Genomic DNA, 22560 nt, shown 5'->3' with positions numbered 1-22560 from the left:
CACCATGAGTTTATCCAGGTCAACCCTTCCGTTGCACAGATGAGGAAACAGGCCCAGAGAGGGAGAGAAAATTTCTAAGCACAGCAGTGAAACTGCCCCTTGAACCTTTCTGCCCAAGCCCAGACTCTGCCACCCAGGGAAGGATGGCTGGAAAAGGGAGGCCTGGGGTTTCAAAAATGGTCCAATGGGCGTGCAAGGGTAAAGGGTGTCTTCTTTGTGGCCACCACCAGCGCCTGTGTCTTCCTCCTCAGCCAGCCTAGTCCCAGCTGGTAGACTCCAGGGAACAGACCCCTGAGCCAGGCAGGATGAGCCCCTAAATCAGGCAACCAGCAGGCTGGTGAATGCCAGGTGTGCCGGCCAGAACACACAATGCCCTGCCTGACTGTGCAGGTGGAGGCACCACAGAGCGGGGTCCTGGTGAACGGGGGGCAGGGAACTTTATCTCTGCAGAGACAGGCAGTGCCAGGCCAGCAGGTGTTTGGCCCCCACCCCTTGGGGGTCTAGCTGGGAAATTATCAGATGCAAAGACGACTACCCAACCCCCACCCAGGGGTGAACTGTAGGGGGCTAGTCATCCCTTCTCTTTATTCAGTGTCTATCCACGACACTCTGGACTTTCTCCAGCCCCCTCCCTCTTGCCAACCTCCCCCTCTCGCCCTGCTCCAGCCACCTTGGCCTTCTCTCCGTTCCTTTCTCCCACCAAGCTCTGTCCTACTTCTGCACCCTGGCACTTGCTGTTCCCTCCACCTGGAACACCGTTGGGCCCCATTGCATGCTTTGGGTCTCAGCTCAAGAGTCACTTCCTGGAGAGGCTTTTCCTGGCCACCCCATCTGAAGTTAACTACCAGTACCGCATCCCCATTACTCTCTAGCACTTCAACCTTGTTTTCTTCTCAGCTATGATCACAATCTGAACTTTGCTTATTTATGTGTCTCTCATTGAGTGCCTGTCTCCAACACTATATTCTCACTGTAGGAGAGTCAGGACCATGTCTGTCTTATAGCAATAAAGTTCTCCATAATTATTTGTTTCCGGAAATAAATAAGAGGAAAGACAGTGCTGCAGCTGACTTATTTGGTCCGTATTGGTCTCCCACTCCTCCACCCAGCCCTGGAATGTCCACTCCACAGGGCCAGGGTTTTGTGTCTGTTGTGTTTGCTGCTGTGTTCTCAAGGGCTAGCACTGTGCTGGTACACAGTAGGTGCTCAATAAATATTTGTTGCATGAAGGAGCAAAGTGTGCAAGAGCTCTGGACTGGGAGTCAGGAGACCTGAGTCCCTTCCCAGCATTGTGCTTGATGGAGTATAGGACCAAGGGCAAGTTCCTTCCTCTCTGGGCTTTCACGTTCCTCTCTAAAAGCTGGACTTTAAAATCTCTGCTACAGGACCATGGAAGGTCAAGTGTGGCTTGTCCTCATTCACTCCCCAGAGAAGGCAGGTGATGCAACTGCCAGCAGGCAAGGGGCAGGCAGAGCTGGGTTCCAGTCAAGGCATGGCTACTACCTGGCTATATGACCTTACAGAATCACAGTCCCTCTCCCATTTCCTCATGTGCAAAAGGGGCACAGTGGGCCAGGTGTGGTGGCTTATACCTGTAATCCCAGCACTTTGGGAAGCCGAAGTGGGTGGATCACCTGAGGTCAGGAGTTCGAGACCAGCCTGACCAACATGGAGAAACTCCGTCTCTAATAAAAACCCAAAATTAGCCAGGTGTCATGGTGCATGCCTGTAATCCCAGCTACTTGGGAGGCTGAGGCAGGAGAATCACTTGAACCTGGGAGGTGGAGAGTGCGGTGAGCCAAGATTGCACGACTGCACTCCAGCCTGGGCAATAAGAGCAAAACTCCATCTCAGAAAAAAAAAAGGGGGGGGCACAATGGCTAGAGGACTGCCTGAGACAAAGGCAGGCACAGAGTTGTTCAGTGTAAAGCGCTCTGCCCATAAGTGTTTTTTCTCATCAGCAAGGCAGTGCAGCAGGGCCTCACACCACAGCTCCGCCCAGCATGCACTGTTTCCTTATCTATAAAAGGAGCTCCCCATAGTACCAACCTGGCACATTGCAGGGGCTTTATAACCACAGTCCTTAGAGTCAGTAAGTGCCTCTGTGGCTCTTTATGTCTGATTATTTGTGTTCTCCCAAATCATTATTTGTGGACCACTTCCATCCCCTTCTCACCCACCCGCCACGTTGTACCCAAGCAAGTGACCCTACTATGTGCCCAGTGGGTACTATGGGGAGCTCCTTTTACAGCTAAGGAAGCAGAGCACATATTGGGTGGAGCTGTGGCATGAAGAGAACCCAAATATCAGAGCACAAAGGGAGACCCAAGGTGAGGATGGAGTGGGCATGGTTTGATTTCAATGTTAGGGTGAGTTGGGGAGGATGGGGCTGGGGGAACCAGGGCATGAGGCTGGAGAGGTGAGCCACGGTGAGCTCAGGCAGCCCTGGGGGTCAGATGAGGATTTGGCCTTTATCATGGGAGCAGTGAGTGCTACAGGATCATTTTAAGCAAGGAAGTTAAATGATTCAAGTTTCAAAACACTCACTCTGGCTTCCAGGTGCCAGGTGTGGCTGGCATTCCAAGCGATTTGCCATGTCCTGCAGTATGAGAACCCCCTCCCCACCGATGTAGCTGGGTGAATGGATGGCAGAACAGAGACCACGCTTCCCAGCCTCTCTTGCAGTTAGGGGTGGCCATGCGTCTGCATTCCTGCCATGAAGAGGTAAACGGAGTACCGAGTACAACTTCTGAGCGGTGGGGGTGAGAGGTCCTTAAAGAGACCAGAGCATTCTTTGCCTCTTCCTCCTTCCCTCTGGCTGGAATGTGGACATGATGGCCGGAGAATGAGCAGCCACCTTGGACTATGAAGTGTTGAGGGTGGAACAACAAGATGGAAGGAGTCTGGGTCCCTGAGGATCAAAGAGCCATTATACCAGCCTGGGACTGCCTGCTTCCAGATTGGTAATAAGAAAAAGAAATCAGTGTCTGTCCTCTTTAGGTCACTCTTCTTGTGGGCTCCCTGCCACTTTCAGCCAACTCCAAACCCAGTAGATCCAGTTGGCACAGATGATCTTGGAGCTATGTGGCCCACCTTGATGTGTAGGGAACAGAGGGTGCTCCTGGGCCTTCAACTTCCTGTTCACACTGTCAGGCTCCCAGCCCTGACTGCCCAGCTCTGTCCATCCAAGGGCACAGCCTAGGTCAGCCCAAAGGAATTGGCTGGGATCTCCGGCTAGGCCAAGCTCTGATAGGTGCAGAGCTCATTAGGGCCTGAGACCAGGCCTCCTGCTGCTGCCCTCGTAACTTTGAGGAGCAGGACATGGACAGGATGGTGGACCATGGCAGGGTGGCACTGTCCATCCTCGTGGGCCACTTCCAGCCCCTTCTCACCCACCCTCCACGTTGCACCCAAGCAAGCTTCTTAGTGCCCTCTCCCGACCTCATGAATTCCACACATGGTGTCTTCCCACAGCCCTCCAAGGCCCTCAAGATGACATCCGGTCACCTATGTGGCCCACTAGGCCCTGTAGGACATGGGCCCTGCTTGATTCTTCAATGCTCAAACCCATGGGCACAAATCCCAGCTCTTCCTCTTAGAAGATCTGTGAACTCAGGCAACTTACTAAAGCATTTTGGGTCTTAATTTCCTCATCTATGAAATGGAGATGATAATAACAGCTACTTCCTAAGTTGTGAAGCTTCAATGAGTCAGTACAGGGATTCTGGTGATTTACTGTGGCATAACAACCCCAACATGTAGTACTGTTAACCATTTTCTTATGCTCACAGATTCAGACAGAGCACATGGGGGTGGCTTCCTTCTGTTCTACGGTATCTGGGGCCTCAGCTGAAAAGAGTTGAAGGCAGGGGACTAGAATCATCTAGAAGTGTCTTCCCCTCACATGTGTGGCAGTTAGGAGTGGCACAGTGGAGACTGCAGGCCAGAACATCCACACCTGGCCTCTCCGTGGGTCCTGGGCTTCCTCCTAGCATGCAGGCTGGGTTCCAAGAGTTCCAAGAATGAGTGTCCTCGGAGACTCAAGCAGAAGTGGCATGGTCATTTTTTTTATTATTTATTTATTTTGAGAAGGAGTCTTACTCTGTTGCCCAGGCTAGAGTGCAGTGGCACGATCTAGGCTGACTGCAACCTCTGCCTCCCGGGTTCAAGTGATTCTCCCGCCTCAGCCTCCCGAGTAGCTGCGATTACAGCTACCACGCCTGGCTAATTTTTTTGTATTTTTAGTAGAGATGGGGTTTCACCATGTTGGTTGGCCAGGCTGGTCTCAAACTCCTGACCTCGGGTGGTCCGCCCACCTCAGCCTCCCAAAGTGCTGGGATTACAGGCGTGAGCCAGCGCACGCAGCCAGCATGGTCATTTTTAACCATATTTTATTCCTGGGAGCAATCAAGAGAGGGGACACAGGCCCCACTTCTTGATTAGAGGAATTTAAAGGAATTTGGAGTCATATTTTAAAATGGCTTGAACAGTGCCTGATCCCATAAGCACTTATACAACAACTAGGAGAAGTAGTAATGGTATAATAGTACCAGGGTTCAATCCTATGTGTGTTGAAATAGTCATATCAGGTGACACTAGTCATAAAGGGGTTAATGGAGGAAGCATGGGGACAGGTCCCTGGAACCTGACATCCCACCTAGGCCAGACAGACACTGAAGGATACAGCTAGGATAATATAAGCTGAAATGTCTTGGTGCCAGGCACCAAGCCAAGCACTTTCCATGAACGATCTCGTATCATTCATACAGTAATCCAAGAGGCAGATCCTAACATTATGCCCATTGACGGATGAGAAGCCAGAAGCTCAGAGAGGTAACGGGTCTTGCCCAAGGCCACACAGCCAGAAAGAGGCACAGCAAAGATTTGAACTCAGGCAGTGGGTTGTCAGCCCTGGTCCTCACTTCCCAAGACTAAGCTGGGCAATAGTCCAGCCTGCCAGGTGGAACAGGCCGTCCTGACTGTTTGGTGACAGACAGGGAGGGCTTGTTCTGCTGGATGGACAGCCAGGACCAGGAGGTTTGTCAGCTGCAAGCCTACAGCCACAGGCTGGGGGAATGGGGCCAAGACCTCCGTCTGGAAGAGTGGGGGAGGGAGTGTGTGGAGAGAACCCAAAGAGCAAGGCAGAGCCCCCTCCAGAGGCAGCTGAGCCCTGAGGATGGAAATAAAGCCCAGGGATCACAACAGGGCCCCAACTTCTGCTTCCTGGAGCCCCAACCAGCTTGTCACTTGTCCCCCACCTGGAGCAGGGCTCACCTGCTACTGGAGGTCAGGAGGTCTCAGCTGTAGGGTGAGGAGGATGGGGAGAGGACCGCCATTCCATACAACAGCCAGGGAAAGGGCACAGAGGGGGCACTTCCAGCAGCAACAAGCACACCTGGGGGGCGGGGTGCAGGATGACTCTATCTTCTCTTCTCATCTACTCCCTCTCCCTTCCTTCCCTCCTTCCACTCCTTCCTTCTATCCCCTCTTCTACTGATTGATTGATTGACTGATTGATTGAGACAGAGTTTCATTCTTGTTGCCCAGGCTGGAGAGCAACCTCCGCCTCCCGAGTTCAAGCGATTCTCCTGCCTCAGCCTCCAGAGTAACTGGGATTACAGGCATGCACCACCACACCCAGCTAATTTCGTACTTTTAGTAGAGACAGGGTTTCTCCATGTTGGTCGGGCTGGTCCTGACCTCAGGTGAACTGCCCACCTTGGCCTCCCGAAGTGCTGGGATTACAGGCACGAGCCACCATGCCCGGCCCCCCTCTTCTATTTATTTATTCTATACTTCACTCCCTATTTCTCCCTCCTCCTGTCCCCCCTCCTTCCCTTCTTGTCTTCTCTCCTTCCTTCCATTCCTTCTTCACATGGAACCTCACAGATGGGAGAAGCTACATTCTCCAAAGACAAGGGGAAACCTGGCCTGAACCTCACCCTTAAAAAACCCATTTTATGGATTTCACCATAAAATGAAACATGAGGCCAGGAGCCATGACTTACACCAGCACTTTGGGAGGCCAAGGCGAGAGGATCCCTTGAGGCCAGGAGTTCCAGTCCAGCCTGGGCAATAGAGTGAGACCCAGTCTCTACTAATAATAAAAAATTAAAAAATGAGCCAGGCATGGTGGCATGCTCCTGTGGTCCCAGCTACTCAGGAGGCTGAGGTGGGGGGATCTCTTAAGCCCGGGAGGTTGAGGCTGCAGTGAGCCATGATTGCACTACACTTCAGCCTGGGCAGCTGAGTGAGGCTGTCTCTAAAAAAAAAAAGAAAAGAAAAGAAAAGAGAGAAAGAAACATGATTCCTAAGCTGTCACAAAACCAGCCCTAACAGTGTCACGAGCCTGCAATAACTTCCCTTGACCCTCGAGAACTTAGCTGGAAAAGGGGTGTCAACTCCTCTTTGTCCCCTAAGTATAGATGGCATCCAGGGTGTGTGAGTAGCCCGGGTGTTCCTGGGAGGCTCATGAGGCATGGATGATAAGCTGGATCTCCTTGAGCTAATGGCTAAGCCCCTCTGAGCCTCCGTTTTCTTGGCTAAAACAATTTACAATTTTGTGGGGCTGAGACCGGGTGACACGCAGTTGCACCCTGTCACAGGAGTGCTTTGGCCTTGCTTAGTCCCTTGCTGGCACCGGCCTCTGACCTTTCTCCCAGGCCTGGGGGCAGAGCCAACTCCCAGCTGATGTTGGCGAGCGTCTGGGAGGGTGGACAGGCAGGCTGTCGGGGCCGGCTGCGTGCCCAGAGAACCTTCTGTGCCACTGTTCCCTCAGCCAGGCAGACTGGGCCCATCGGCCACTTCCTGTGCCCCTGGCAGGACAGGGCTGCAGGCCCCTCCTCTCCTGCATCTCTGCTCAGCTGATGGTGGTGGCCACCCCTCCTCCCCCCAAGCCCTGGAAACAGAAGTCTCCAATATAAATGCAAATTTGCTGCAGTCCCCAGTCTCGGCTGGCAGCTCCAGCCTGTGCTGCAGGCTGGGGACAGGAGCTGACACTGGCCCAGAGGAGATAAGGCACTTCTGGGCCACCCCCGCCCCCGGAACCAACCACTCCTCAGCCTGTCAGCTCCACAAAAACCCCAGGGAATCCCGGCCAGCTTGCTTCTTTTCCTCTTCACTGTCCCATAAGGCCTGCACTGGGCTGCAAAGGCCCCCCCTTGCCACAATTAAGGAGGGGGCATCCCTCAATGGTGAAGATGCTCACCCGCCTGCCCTCCAGGGGCTGGCAGGAACAAAGCAGGAAGCAGGAGAGGTGGGAAAAAGGATGGCACAACGATGTGGGGATCTCACCTCTGCCCCCATCCTCCACGAGGCTCAGGGCCACCCCTAGCCCATAGCATTCCTTTGTGTGAATTAGAAACAGGTACCCTTTCTTCCTGGTGCAGCCCCCTGGTGGGATGCAAGGCATCCCCTTAGCCTCCAGTTGGGCTCCCTGGAGCCCAGCACAACTTGCACAGCTGTAAGCTACAGCCTTTGGCAGGACCCATCTCGTCTCTGGGACTTGGTTTCCCTTTGGCCAGGGGAATCATCTAGAGTGACCCCTAACGTGGCATAACTCCACTGTCGGCAAGTGCATGAAGCTCCTGGAGTTGGACAAGGCAGCACCACAGGTGAGGTCTCTCCAGCTTGGATATCTTACCATCCTTTCATCCCTAGTCCCTGGACACTCCGTTCCCTAAGCCAGGACGCCATGATTTTTTTTTTTTTTTTTTTTTTTTTTTTGAGACAGAGTCTAGCTCTGTCACCCAGGCTGGAGTGCGGTGGTGGGATCTCGGTTCACTGCAACCTCCACCTCCCAGGTTCAAGCAATTCTCCTGCCTCAGCCTCCTGAGCAGCTGGGATTACAGGCTCGCACCATCATGCCCTGCTAATTTTTTGTATTTTTAGTAGAGACGGGGTTTCACCATGTTGGCCAGGCTGGTTTTGAACTCCTGACCTCAAGTGATCCACCCGCCGCAGCCTCCCAAAGTGCTAGGATTACAGGCATGAACCACCGTGCCCGGCCAACTCCATGATTCTTAACAAGGGATTGAGTCTCTGGCAAAAGCATTCTGTGATCCACAGGAGACAGAGGAGGGGAAGTTTGGAGTCAGATGCAGGACTCTCCCATGCCGCAAGCCCAGGTTCAAGTCCAGACGTTACTGGCTCTGGCTCTAATGTCACCTCCTCAGAGAAGCCTTCAAGGATGGCCTCATCTGGAGCAGTTCCTTCTCTACCTCCAGAGGCCATATCACATTGCCCTGTGGGTTTTTTCTCCCTGGCATTTATCGTTATGTGAAATTATCTCATTCATTGATGTCTTCCCGTGGTTATTTTCTGGCTCCCCTCTCCGTTACTGGAATTCAAATTTCTACAAGAGCAGACACCATGAATCAATAACTCCTGCCCTTGACACTTTCTGGGGGATAATGACACCTCCCCTCCCATTGCGTTAGTGTAAAGTGTGCAGTGAGACAGCCAGAGTTGCTCAGCACAGAGCCAGCCCGCAGCGAGCACTCCATAAATGCTAATGGTGGTTGTTATTGTTATTAGGAGAGGGCTGTGAGTGCCCTAGTCCCAGAGGTGCAACTCCTGACACATCTCCACAAATTCCAGACCAAATTCCGCTTCTTACAGCCATGCTGCCCACACCCACCACTGAGGCCATTTACTCACCTGAGACCCTGGGCAAATTGCTGCGTCTCTCTCTGCCTCCGTTTCCTTCTGTAAACTGACAAGGCAATCTCCTTATTGCCTGAAACTCCACAAAGTTGCTGTGAGTGTCAAATGACACAATGAGAAGGATCACACTTTATAATCCCTAAATATGATTTCAATACCAGGAAGAGCTTTGAAAGCCCCTCCCAGCCGCCCGGCCTTTGACTGTGGCAGCCTCACTGCACCCTCCAGAGCCTCCCAGCGCCCTCGGCCTGGAATCCCAAGGCCCTGCTTTCTCCTGACCCAACCCAGCCCTGGCTTAAGGCCTTCCTCAAGGAGCGGTTTCCACCGAAGTTTCTCGAAGTTTGGGCAGAATTACACCACCTCCTCCCCACCCCCATCTGCAGGCTATCTTCCACCAATTTACTTAATATTTTTCTTTAAATAGCCTCATTTAAAAAAACAAAAAGCCAGTTCACGCTAATGGGAAACTTTGTGCTGCCATACATGAAAATTAGTATCAATTACTATAAAAGTATCAATTACTATACATGTTGATATTTGCTAGAATAAATGCTTAAGAATTAAATGCTTGGCACCCACCTCTTACCCCTCTGAAGGAAGGGAATCCTGATCTAAGGCTTTCGAGTTCTCTGGGAGACTTCTTTTTATTTTTCTCATCCAAGACAACCCAGGAGACTTTTAAAAGATTCCTGACCGGCAGCACGGTAGCTCATGCCTGTAATCTTTTTGGGAAGCCGAGGCAGGTGGATTGCTTGAGCCAGGAGTTCGAGACCAGCCTCGTCAACATGGCGAAACCCCATCTCTACAAAAAATACAAAAATCAGCCAGGCATGGTGGCATGTGCCCGTGGTCCGAGCTACTGGGGAGGCTGAGGTGGGAGGATCATTTGAGGCTGAGGTGGGAGGATCATTTGAGGCTGAGGTGGGAGGATCATTTGAGCCCAGGAGGTCAAGACTGCGTGAGCCGTGATCGTGACACTGCACTCCAGCCTGGGCAACAGAATGAGACGCTGTCTCTTAAAAAAACCCGAAATCCTTCATTGACTGGACAAACATTTTTATGAGAATGTTATGTGCCCAGCCCAGGAGGTAGCAGCTGTAGTGGACCCCTTTTCTTGCCTTCAACACATAGAGGTGCTGGTTGAAGCAGGAGCTTATGGCCATTGGAAATGCAATTAATTAGCCAAGAATCATTACCAAAGCAGGCCTAATTTCTTGGCTCTTTTCTCTTAATAGTACTAATAATGGCATCTTACCTGTCAGGAGTCAGGAGAGGGTAGGAAGGAAGAGGACAGGGAAAATCTTTATCTGCTACAGTAACTATTTCTGCACACAACAGAACATGCCTGCTAACAGCTCCAGTTCCAAACATCATCTCCAGGACCCCTACTTTGCTGATTCCAGACTCTTGGGAAGGGCAATTGAACACAATGGCATATTGCTTCTTGGAAAGGAATCAAAAGTGGATCCTCTGGCAAATTTGGTAAAATGTATCAGAAGCCTTAAATTCTACGGGCAATTTCATTTCTATGACTTTATCTAAGAGAAATGATCATGAATGTGGACCCCAACAGCTTCAGGATATTCTTGGCAGCATTATTGATCATATGAAAGCTGAAAGCAACTTAAATGTTCATCATAGGGGATTCAGTAAATAAAGACTGTATATTCCATACAATGGAAAACTATGCAACCATTTACCAAAGATGTTATAGACTATTTAGACATGGAAAAAATGTTCCTTCATGTTAGGTAAGTGGAAAAGTAGCTACAAAACAGGATGCACATATGATCTTTTTAAAATATATATATACATGTGCCAGGCATGGTGGCTCACGCCCGTAATCCCAGAACTTTGGGAGGCCGAGGCGGGCAGATCATGAGGTCAGGAGATCGAGACCATCCTGGCTAACATGGTGAAACCCCGTCTTTACAAAAAAATACAAAAAAAATAGCCGGGCATGGTAGCGGGCGCCTGTAGTCCCAGCTACTCCGGAGGCTGAGGCAGGAGAATGGCGTGAACCCAGGAGGCGGAGCTTGCAGTGAGCCGAGATTGCGCCACTGCACTCCAGCCTGGGGGACAAAGCGAGACTCCATCTCAAAAAATAAATAAATAAATAATATATATACATGTGCATCATAGAAACATGGGGATGGCTTTGGGTTGGAAAGGATTCCTGAAGCAAGAAACAGAAAGGACAAAGCATAAAGGCATATATTAATAAATTAGTTACATTACAACCGATACCGTTCATCAAAGTTCACCATTTTTTAAAAGTGGAAAGACAAGTCACAAGCTAGAAGATGTCCGTAACAATTTAACTGACAAAGATTAGCACCCAAATATATAAAGAACCCCTCCAAATCAATAAGACAAGGACAAACAATCAAAAAGAAAAATGGACTAAGGATTTGGACAGACATAGAGAAGCGAAAACGTGAATAGCCAACAAACATTTGAAAAGATGCTCAACCTCTGAGTAATTAGAGAAATCCAAATTAAAAGCTCATTTCCTGTCTACTCAATTGGCAAAACTTAAAAAGCTAGACAAATCCAAATGTGATCAATTATGTGGAACAAGGACTCCTTGACACTGGTGATAAGGGAGTCAGCTGTGCAACCACTCTGGAGAACAACTGGGCATTATTTTGCACTTATTCCCAGCAATCCGTTCCTGGAGACATTCTAGAAAAACATATCAGGAGGTATGTACAACAATGTTTAGACTGGCAGGATTGAGCCCTTCCTCGGGCACCTAATAAATTCTTCTTTCTTCTTTACTGCCTTCTTTGCACTTCTGGGTGGTGTCACTCAACCCTGTCAGGTAGCTACCGGGCAAGCCAGATTCCATGGGCAGAAGTGGGCATCATCTTTGTGAAAGTAGTGACCCTCCCAGGGAGCCTGGGAGAGGCCAAGACTGCCCAGTGTGTTAGGAAAAGAGGTGGCAGGGTTGTGGGCATGTCTAGTTAATAAATGACAGTTCATCCAAATAACAGACTGCTCTGCTGCTGTACAAAAGAATGGGCAGCTCCACACGAGCCAATAGGAAACATCTCCAAGATGTACTGCCAAGAAAAAAGAAAAAAAGCAGGCAGAACAGCCACCAATGTGAAAAGGGGAGGAGTCAAGCGTATATATACATGTTCATTAGCATGTGCACAAAATACCTTTGAGTACAGGAAACGCCTCAGTGGGGAGAGGGTGCGTGGCTGGGGGTCAGAGGTGGGAGACAGACTTGCTTTTCAGGGCATCTCCTTTTGTTCCTTTTTATTTGTACATTGCACATGATACTATGAAAAAATAAATATAATAATGTTAAAATGGAAACAAAACGCAGTCACATCACATAGAACGCATATGTAACTATTAGGAGACTTGGGCGTTGCTCATGACCCGTTGACACAATGCTACTTGGTAGGCACTTCACTAAGTCTTTCAAGTTTGGAAAGTTTTAAAATATTTTTCCAGCCAGCTTTTTTAGATTTCAGACTTTTCCATGGACCCTTGACGAGCCCATGGCTTCTTGGCATTGTGCCTACTGGGCCAAATGCACAGAGCAGAACTTATCACCTATGCCCAGCAGCCCACTGGTTCTCCAAGGGCTACTCTTCAACACGCATTCCATTGACTTACATCATCGACTGGGTCCCACCCCAGGGGTGCTTTTCAGCGCAAGTGAATCCATGGAGGAACTCGCATGACCCTCCCCTTCCTCAGGAACCACAATTGCACAAGGTGACTTTCAGGCCTTCAGCCTCTCGTCAGGCTAGGCGGTATATATGTGTCTCTCCACCTGTGATACTCTGCTCTCTCTCCTCCCTGCACCCCCTTGTTCACTGTGCTCCAGCCACACTGGCTTTCTTGTTTCTCAACCCCGGCAACTATGATAGGCAGATTCTAAGATGGCCTCCAGGATTTCAGCCCAGTCCTCCCCATCCTGTGTACATGTCCTGTAAAATACCCTGAGCTGTGAACATGGTGGTGTTTACTCTTGTGATCAGCTTATGTTATTTGGCATCAATGGCCTTAAGATACAGAAAATCTCTGGGTATGCTTGATATGGTTTGGATGTGTGTCTTCTGAAATCTCATGTTGAAATGTGATCCCCAGTGTCGGAGGTGGGCCTGGTGGGAGGTACTGGATCACCGGGGCGGATTCCTCATGAATGGTTTAGCACCAGCCCTGTGGTAATAAGTGAGTTCTCACCCAGTTAGTTCACAGGAGATCTGCTTGTTCAAAAGAGTCTGGGGCCAGGTGCCATGTCTCATGCCTGAATTCCCAGCACTTTGGGAGGCCAAGGTGGGCAGATTGCCTGAGTTCAGGAGTTCGAGACCAGCCAGGGCAACATGGTAAAACTCCATCTCTACCAAAAATGCAAAAAAATTAGCTGGGCATGGTGGCGTGCACCTGTACTCCCGGCTACTCAGGAGGCTGAGGCACGGGAGTCACTTGAACCCGAGAGGTGGAGGTTGCAGTGAGCCGAGATCGTGCCACTGCACTCCAGCCTGGGCAACAGAGCAAGACTCTGTCTCAAAAAACAAAAATAAAAAATAAAAGAATCTGGCACCCTCCCCTTCTCTCTCTTGCTCTGGCTCTCACCATGTGACACCACTTGCTCTCCTTTCACCTTCTACCATGATTAGAAGCTTCCCGAGGCCTCACCAGAAGCAGATGCTAGAGCCATGCTGGTACAGCCTGCAGAGCCATGAGCCAATTAAACCACTTTTCTTTATAAATCACCCAGCCTCAGGTATTTCTTTATAGCAATGCAAACGTGAACTAACACAGTACCTGATCTAATCCTAAGAGCCCTTTTAAAGCAGTGAGTTTTTCCTAGTTGGTCACAGAAGAGGAAGTCAAAGACATGAAGCATAAGGAGGATTCGAAACACCATTGCTCACTTGAAGATGGAGGGGCTACACATCAAGGAATGCAGGTGGCTTCTAGCCAACAAAAAAATCGTCTGTTACGGTCAGTCCCACAACCGCAAGACACTGAACATTGCCAACAACAAGAATGAACTTGGGGGCAACCCATTTTCTCCAGGACCCCTCTCTCTGCAACAGAGAGAGCTTTTCTCTTTCTTTTGCCTATTAAACTTCTGCTCTTAACCTCACTCTGGTGTGTCCGAGTCCTAGTTTTCTGTGGCCATGAGACAACGAACCTTGGGTATTACCTCAGTTGAACAACACCGCCTCATTGTGGGGGCCTGCCTGGGATCCGTCGTAGATTCATTGAAAGAGTGAGTATAGGCACAGACCCCAGCTCTTTCATTTTAAGGACTCTGTCGTCCATTTTCTCGGGGAACAGGCTTGCCGGGGAGAACTTAGCCAATCCTTCAGTGCCCTCAGGGTGCTGGGAATGTTGGCTTTGTTTCCAATTGGTCTCCTTTCATGGAGAGCTTAGCCATCATGTGGGGCTGGAAGAAGTTCAGAGGCAACTGAGAGTTCCTGGCCAGGGCAACACCCTGGCATTACCTGAAGACTTCTGGACTAACCCCAGCTTCCAACAGCCCGATGGGTGACAGCAACAGGATCTCCAAGATTTTTCTATCGAAAAATTTCCTCCTTTCCTCTCTGCAACTGCACAAAAAAAAAAAAAAAAAAGAAAAAGAAAAGAAAAGAATGAAATTGGAAGTGGATTTTTCCCCCAGAGCCTTCACATAAGAACTAAGCCCAACCTACACCTTGGTTTCTACCTTGTAATATCCTGAGCAAAGAACTCAGTTGCTCTGTGCCAGACGATGACTTACAGAACTGTGAGCTAAATGGCTGTTGTTTGAAGCCACTAAGTTGGTGATGATTTGTTACATAGCAATAGACACTAATACACAGGCCAAGCTGGTCCCACTCTGGGCCTTTTCTCAGATGGGTCCCTCAGCCTTTGAGACTCTCCCCAAGTATCCATGGAGCTACTCCCTCCCTCCCACTAGGTCTCTGCTCTAAGGTCCTCCCCTAGAGAGGCCTGCCTGGACCATACCATCGAGAATAGCACCAGCCCCTCATTTTCTGTTCCTCTGCCCACTTGATTTTTCTATATATCACTTATCATTACTTGACATCATATGGTTTCAGTTTCATGTAAATAACTTTATTGTAAAATAATGTTAAACCTACAGAAGAGTTGCAAACATTGTACAAAGAATTCTCATATATTGTTTACCCAGAATCCCCAAATATTGACATTTAAACATATTTGCTTTATCATTCTCTCTTAGAGATTTATATAGAGAGAGATTTTCTTTGAATTGTTTGAGAGTAAATTGTCAATTTGATTCCCTGTTATCCTGGAATACTTTAGTGTACATTTCCTAAAAGCAAGCATATTCTCCTACATAACCACAATAAAATCATCAAAATCAGGAAATTGACATTGATATATTACTACCATCCAATCTTCAGAGCCCAGTCAAATATTGTCCATTGTCTCAATAATAATGTCCTTTATAATAAACAAAAAGATCCATCCAGAATTACTCATTGTATTTCATTGTCTTATCTCTTTAGTCTCCTCTAATCTGTGACGGTCCCTCAGTTTTTCTTTGCCTTTCATTACCTTGATACTTACCCAGGTTACAGGCCAGTTGTTTTGTAGAAGGTTCCTCAAATTGGGTTTATGTGACGGCTCCTCGTGATTAGATTTCAGTTTTGCGTCTCTGGCAGGAACATCACAGAAGTGATTTTTCACTCTTCCCTGTGCATCCCATCAGGAGCCTCATGTCAGTTTGTCCCGTAACAGTGATGCAGCCTTTGATCACTCGACTAAGATAGTCTCTGCCATGTTTCTTCGCTATAAAGTCACTTTCCTTCCTTTTGCAGGTATCGTATCTTGTGGAAAGACTCTTTAAGACTATGTAAATATCCTACTCCTCAACGAATTTTCACACAATGGCTTCAGTTTTAGCATCTAGTAATGCTTCTTGTTTGAATCAATTATTACCATACTGGTTGCATCCTTCCTTCCACACCTATTATTGGGCATTCTAATGTAAGAAAGAGCTTTCTCTTGCTGCACATGTGTGTATGTATGTATGTGTGTATGTAATACATGTATGTGTCTGTATATCAGGACTATTTTTATTTCATGGGTTATAATCTGTTACTGTCATTATTTTGATACTCAAGTTGTCCCAGATTTGGCCATTGGGAGTCCCTTTAAGTTGGCACCTTGGTCTTTTGACATGTCCTCAGCATTACTTGAGCACTTGCCTATCATATGGCGCAGCTAGATGTTTCATGTACCATGGTACCAGGCACAGGGCACTTTTCCTGCTCCAGCCCTCAAATCTACTATTTTCCCAAGCCCCAGTTCCTTTCAGTGGAGAATAGTATTTAAAACCCAAGATCTAGGTGTTAGGTGTATTCATGGCTACATGGTGTATTCATTATTGCTGTCTTTTCGGACAGAACTGGGAAATGCACATATGCATCACACACACACACACACACACACTTGCATGCATGCTTATGTAACTATATATATCAAAAGCTATGAGTTTACACCGATTCCTCTAACTCCAATCTAACACCACAGGGTTCTTTCTAGCCTTTCCTGTTTTCATACTTGTAATTCCCTTCTCTGATGCTGAGCAACCTGGCTCTCATTATCCTTGATATATGAACCTGTTTGTTCAATCCCCAGGCACACTGAGCCACCACCTCACTCAGCTGCCTTTCTTGCTTAGTCCCAAATCTCAACAGCTACCTCCAACAAATGCTGAGGAAGGAAAGGAGGAAAGAGGAAGCTGAATATTTATTTTCTCTTTTTTGAACTAGTAATACATTCACTTCATACAAAAATAAAAGTTATAGAAAAGTATACAGTGAAACTCTCCCCTTCCTGTCTCTCATTCCAACCCTACTCCTCTCCTTGGGTAACAACTATTATTAGTTTCATATATACACAAGCTAATAGAAATACATTTTTCAAACTGTCTCCTCTTTTACAGAAACTATCCTTCACATTCCTTTTCTTATTTGTCAAAACATCTTAGGGAGCTTTCTGTATCAGTACATAAGAAATGGTCTCACCAGTGACGAGTTTAAGACCAGCCTGGTCAACATAGTGAGATCCCATCTCTAAAAAAAGTAAATAAAAATAAACAGAAATAGAAATGGTCTCACCCTTTTTAATGGCTATATAATATTTCTTTGTTCGGATATTCCATACTTTAGTCAGCCCACATGTAACAGACATTTAGATCATTACTAAGATTTTACTATGCCAAACAAAATTGCAATAAATAACCATGAATGCATTCATTCCACATGTATGCAAACATGTCTATAGAATAAGTTTTCAGAAGTGGGATTGCTGGTATGACCTTTTATGCTTATGTGTTTCATGATTAATGGTCTGTCTCCTCTATTAGAATGTCATCTCCAAGAGGAAAGGGACTCTGTTCTAGTCACTGCTGCTTTCCCAGGAACCATTAGAACATGGTAGGCACTCAATAAACATTTATCCACTAAATGAGTGAATGACTAATGCACTCTGATTCTGGACTTCACCATGTCAAGCATTTCGTAGCCCCTGTGCATCAGGCGCTACGAACCATTCTCCAAACACCCCTGGGAAGTAGGAATTGTTTGACAGCCCCATTTGACAGATGAGAGTCCTGAGGCTCAGAGAAGGACCACAACTAGGCTGATGTCACACAGCTAGCCAAAGCCACGCCACAGTTTCCACCAGGTGAGTCAGGCCCTGGAGTCTGCTGCCACGAACCACTGTGCCTGTGCCACACACACAGCTCAGTCTCCCAGCCCCGCATGGATCCCTCCTCTCACCCACCGGCTTTCCTGGGCCCATCTACTGCCCCCTGCCCTGGCCTCATCCCCAGCTGAAGACACTTACACTTGCCCCTACCCTGAGCCAACACAGGACAGGACGAAGGAGAGGAGCTGTCATTTCCATACAGCTGTCCCTGGGAGCCAGGCCCTGCCCAAGCCCCCCCATTTTCCCTGAAAAGGCTGAATTGTCTTGGCCATTTGGGGGGCACCTCTCAGCACAGGCCGGGCTGCCTGGGCAGGGTCTGGCTAGGCTATTATCCTACATTATCTCACTCCCCTGCTCCTGAAAAGAACCAGTGACTGCTCACCGCCCTCAGCCCTCCCCTGCCTGCTCCATCTTTTACACTTAATTACCTCACTCACTACCCCGCAGCCTGCAGAGGCCGGACCACAACTGGGGCGTGAGTAATCCCCGCATCGCACACCCAGCCAGCCGGCCAGCAAGCAGCAAATTGCTCACACGGCCCATAAATAAAGGAACAGGGCCTGCTCGGGCCTTCGGAGCAGAAGGCCCCTTGCGGTGGCTGCCGTGAGGGGCAGGTATCGGCCCCAGCTTCCCAGTTGGCCTTTGCCAGCCCTGGTGAGATGGTCTCCACCTCCTCCACCCCAGAGGTGACCTTGAACTTCCCCAGGCCACTGAAGTCACAGCTCAATGCCACTGAGACAGATGGGGCAGCAAGCGCCAGCACCCCTTCCTCCCCACGACCAGGGTACCGCCAAGCATGACTTCCAGGGGCCTGCCTGACCCCCCCAGCCATCTCCCCGCTTCTCTCCTCCCCTCCCCATCCCCGCCATGGAATACTTTGTAAGCCCTGTGTCCTCTTTCTTTCCTAGCTTCGTTACTCATGCTGTTTCTGCTCCCTGAACACTTTTTCTGAGCACTCAGGGGTCTGGTTAGTTCCTACTCCTTTGAGAGGCCACTTCCTCTGGGAAGCCTTCCCTGATCCCTCTGGGCTGGGTTGGGGGCCTCAGGTACTTCCCCCATCAAAGCATCAAGCCTTTCCATTGTCACTGTCTGCTTTTCTCTTTTGAGGGAAGGACTGAGCCTTACGCATCTCCCTTTTGCCTAGCACCCCGCCCAGGTCCTGGCACGTCACCAGGCTGTTGACTAGGTGCTAAACAAATGTGAGTAAGTAAATGAGTACTTAGCAAATAACATCATTTCCAAGTCACAGTGCATGTAAATTATATTTCAAGATATGCGGAACATCTGTAATGTCATTTTAAAAAATCTGTGATTTCTATTGGTGACAAAGTCACAGGTCCTGCTAATACCACTGTGGTCTGTTGCCTGCATTCATAATTGAAGGAATGATAAGTTTCAGATAGAGGTTAATGAAATTAAAGATGTAATACTTTCCCTATCCAAGTTAATGACAGACCAACTAAATTCTTTCCATGGACCCCAGGTTAGGACTTGTGATAGGGAATGACATTACTTCACTTTACACAGCTTGGCAGACATCGTTAATCAATTGCAGCAGTCTTTCTCACTGAGCCCACACTCAGTTACAGCATCTATCTCAGCACCATGTTCCAGGCTACGGAACAATCAAGATTGGGCTCTTGAGCTGTAATCGACTTGGCATTCCTGGGAAGTGAGAGAGCGGGCAATACTACTGTAAGCATGAAATTAAGGGAGAAGGGCAGTAAAGTGAGGTTTTGCAACAATATGTGGGTAGAGGGCCATGAAAACAAAACACTTGCTGGTAGCTTGATATATGCCACCCAGGGAAACAAAACAAGCTTATTAAATGTCTGGTCATGTAATTAGAAGTCCGGTATCTACGGTAAGGGAGGTGACAGTTTCATTCTGCTCAGCTCCATTCACCTATTTCTGGAGTTTTGTGCTCAGTTCTGGGTCCTGTGTATTCAGAAGAACACTGACAGACTGGAAAATGGTTCGGGGAAGCAACCAGGATGGGGAGATGTGTGGAAACTGTATCCTGTGCCACTGATTTGTTGACACCATGGACATGCATTGAGCCTTTCCTCTGAGCCGCTCTGTGCTAGGATCTGGGGACACAAAAATGAACAACCCAGGCCCCTGCCCTCAAAGTGAGGACAGTGGAAAGAACTTGGTATGTGCATATCCCCAAGGGGCCATCTGGGCCAGAAGGGTGGAGTCTGTGCACAGAGAGCGTCCAGCTGAACATGAGAAAAATAGTGCCAGTGGAGTTTCCAGACAATGGCGTGAGCTGCTAAATCATCCAGGACCCATGGCTGCAGACGTGCCTGAAGGATCTCCAGGAGGGTCAGAAGGCTTACAGGCTTCATATCCAGAAAAGAAAAAAAGCCCTCAAATCAGACCAAAGCCCTGGCCTGAGGGAGACTTCACTGCTGACACCACGGGTCCCCAAGACAGAGCTCGTGCTGCTGACACCAACGCTGGATGCTGACACTAGGACTTTAGTCCTTGCTACCTCTGGACACTCAATGTAGCAACCACCACACTTGCAACAGAATGGCACGAGGCTAATCTGGGTCACTTGACTGCCCGCTGGCCAAGACGGGGCTGGGAAGGCCAGCAATGATACCATGAGTGGGAGGTGAGGTCTCAGAAGCAAGGATGTTGGAGGGTGCTGGACGGCCAAAAGGAAGGTCACCTGCCCACTCCAGCCACCAAGGACTAGGTGAATCTGGTCAGCCCAGCTCTGAGCCCAGCATTTTACATGGACCATCTCTGTTAATCAACTCAGCTCTCAGAATTGCAAGCTATGCTTTTCAATCCCCATTTTACAGATGAGAAAAGTGAAGCTCAGGGAATCTAGGTCATGTGCCCTGTTCTTTTAACTGCTCCAGGAAGGTAAGTTCGCTGGGGCAGGGGAGTCATTTACCCACACTGAAGTTGATCTAGGCAACTGGGCTCTAGGCACCACCAGTCCTGGGGTCTCTTGGATTCCACCCTGAATCTGCCACAGCAATGCTAAAGCAGATTTCCCGAGGCTTCACCCAGCACTTGCTGCATTCTGGACTCTACACAAAAGTCACCTCCTCGGCCGGGCGCGGTGGCTCACGCCTGTAATCCCAGCACTTTGGGAGGCCGAGGCGGGCAGATCACGAGGTCAGGAGATCGAGACCATCCTGGCTAACACGGTGAAACCCCGTCTCTACTAAAAATACAAAAAGTTAGCCGGGCGCGGTGGCGGGCGCCTGTAGTCCCAGCTACTCGGGAGGCTGAGGCAGGAGAATGGCGTGAACCCGGGAGGCGGAGCTTGCAGTGAGCCGAGATTGCGCCACTGCACTCCAGCCTGGGCGACAGAGCAAGACTCCGTCTCAAAAAAAAAAAAAAAGTCACCTCCTCAGAGAGGTCTTCCTTGACTACCCTATCTAAAATGGCTCTCGCTCCACCTCTCTTTTTTTTTTTTTTTTTTTGAGATGGACTCTTGCTCTGTCGCCCAGGCTGGAGTGCAGTGGCTCAATCTCTGCTCACTGCAAGCTCCGCCTCCCGGGTTCACGCCATTCTCCTGCCTCAGCCTCCCGAGTAGCTGGGACTACAGGCGCCCGCCACCGCGCCCGGCTAACTTTTTAAATTTTTAGTAGAGACGGGGTTTCACCGTGTTAGCCAGGATGGTTTCGATCTCCTGACCTTGTGATCCACCCGCCTCAGCCTCCCAAAGTGCTGGGATTACAGGCGTGAGCCACCGCGCCCGGCCTCCACCTCTCTCTGTCTTTGCCCATTTCCCTGCCTGGTGCTTTCTATGACAGGACATTGGCATATCTACCTACTCCTGGCTCAGCAGGATGTAAGCCACATGAGAGCAGGTCTCTGTCTTGTTCATTGCTGTGTCCCCAGCTCTTAGCACGGTGTCTGGCACATGGCAGGTCACAATAAATATCTGCAGATTTATAGCTGTGAGCCCCTGGGCAATTTTTTTCTTTCTTTTTGTTTTTTTTTTGTTGTTGCCGTTGTTGTTGTTTGTTTGTTGTTTGTTTGTTTTTTGAGACAGAGTCTTACTCTGTCACCCAGGATGGAATGCAGTGGCCCGATCTTGGCTCCCCTCTTACCTCTGCCTCCCGGTTCAAATGATTCTCATGCCTCAGCCTCAGTAGCTGGGATTACAGGTGCATGCCACCATGCCTGGCTATTATTATTATTATTATTATTATTATTATTTGTATTTTTAGCAGAGATGGGGTTTCGCCATGTTGGCCAGGCTGGCCTTGAACTCCTGGCCTCAAGTGATCCACCCACCTCAGCCTCCCAAAGTGTTGGGACTATAGGCGTGAGCCATCGCGCCCAGCTGCTTGGGCAATTTCTTAACCTCGATGTTACCCACTGTCCCCCTTTTTATAAAAGGGGATAATCATGTCATATGCCTCCAAAAGTAGTTGTGAGGGTTCTGTAAGTTCATGTAGTATCACAGCCAAGCAGGCCTTTTCATGAGCACCTGTTGTGTACCAGGCCTATAATGGGGCACCTGTATGGGGTCCCCGCCCTTGAAGAGTTCACAGTCTGGATAGGGTTCCAGAAGAATTTCATTGCAGGATCTTGACAGTTAGAGCCACAGGAGTCAGAGAGAGGAGAGGCTCCTTGGGGCTGAAAGGCCCAAGAGGTCACTGTAAGAGGATAGCCTCAGAATTAACAATGGCCAATGTTATTGAGCACTGGCTGTGTGCAAACACCTCACTCATCTTCCATCTGCCCTTCAAGATAAGCCATTAGTATCAACTTCCTCATCTAACAGTTGAAGAAACTGAGATAAAAAGATGGGAAACTTCCCCAGGCTGGGTAACTTGTTGGTAAGCAGCCGAAGTGAACCCAGATCATCCACGCTTTCAACTCTTGTGCTCCCCCTCCCCCTCTGCAGCTAGGTGAGATGGGAGGCTAGGAAGGTGAGCACTAGGGGCATGTGGACATTCTGACTCCTTAGCAACCTGTCCACCCGCAAAGTCTGGGGTCAAGCACAGGTCAATATTGACAGCCCCCTGCCTCCATGCACCTGGGCCACCTCCTGGCTTTCTCTAGAAGCTGATGAGTCCCAGCTGGTATATGAGCAGAGGCAGGGAGCAGGAGGCAGAGCCGGGGCTGCTGAGAGGGGTTGATTCCTCTGTGCCAGGAGTCCTGGGAGCCCAGAAATGCCAACTCTGCAGCTCCATTGCCACC

The 22560-nt window shown here is 49.1% G+C and overlaps 1 protein-coding gene across 1 annotated transcript in view; it reads right to left on the bottom strand.

The window, feature by feature from the left end:
* The window catches only part of FAM110A (family with sequence similarity 110 member A), a 331582-nt gene that overhangs the window by 277260 nt on the left and 31762 nt on the right, over nucleotides 1–22560 (bottom strand). Inside the window, exon 2 of the mRNA XM_055104552.2 lies at nucleotides 14142–14246. Within this exon, the coding sequence (XP_054960527.2) occupies nucleotides 14142–14246 (105 nt within the window). The remainder of the gene's footprint in view (nucleotides 1–14141; nucleotides 14247–22560) is intronic.

This window comes from Pan paniscus, chromosome 21 (genome assembly GCF_029289425.2).
Source record: "Pan paniscus chromosome 21, NHGRI_mPanPan1-v2.0_pri, whole genome shotgun sequence".
Lineage (NCBI taxonomy): Eukaryota > Metazoa > Chordata > Mammalia > Primates > Hominidae > Pan > Pan paniscus.
This window is presented reverse-complemented; position numbering and strand designations above follow the sequence as displayed.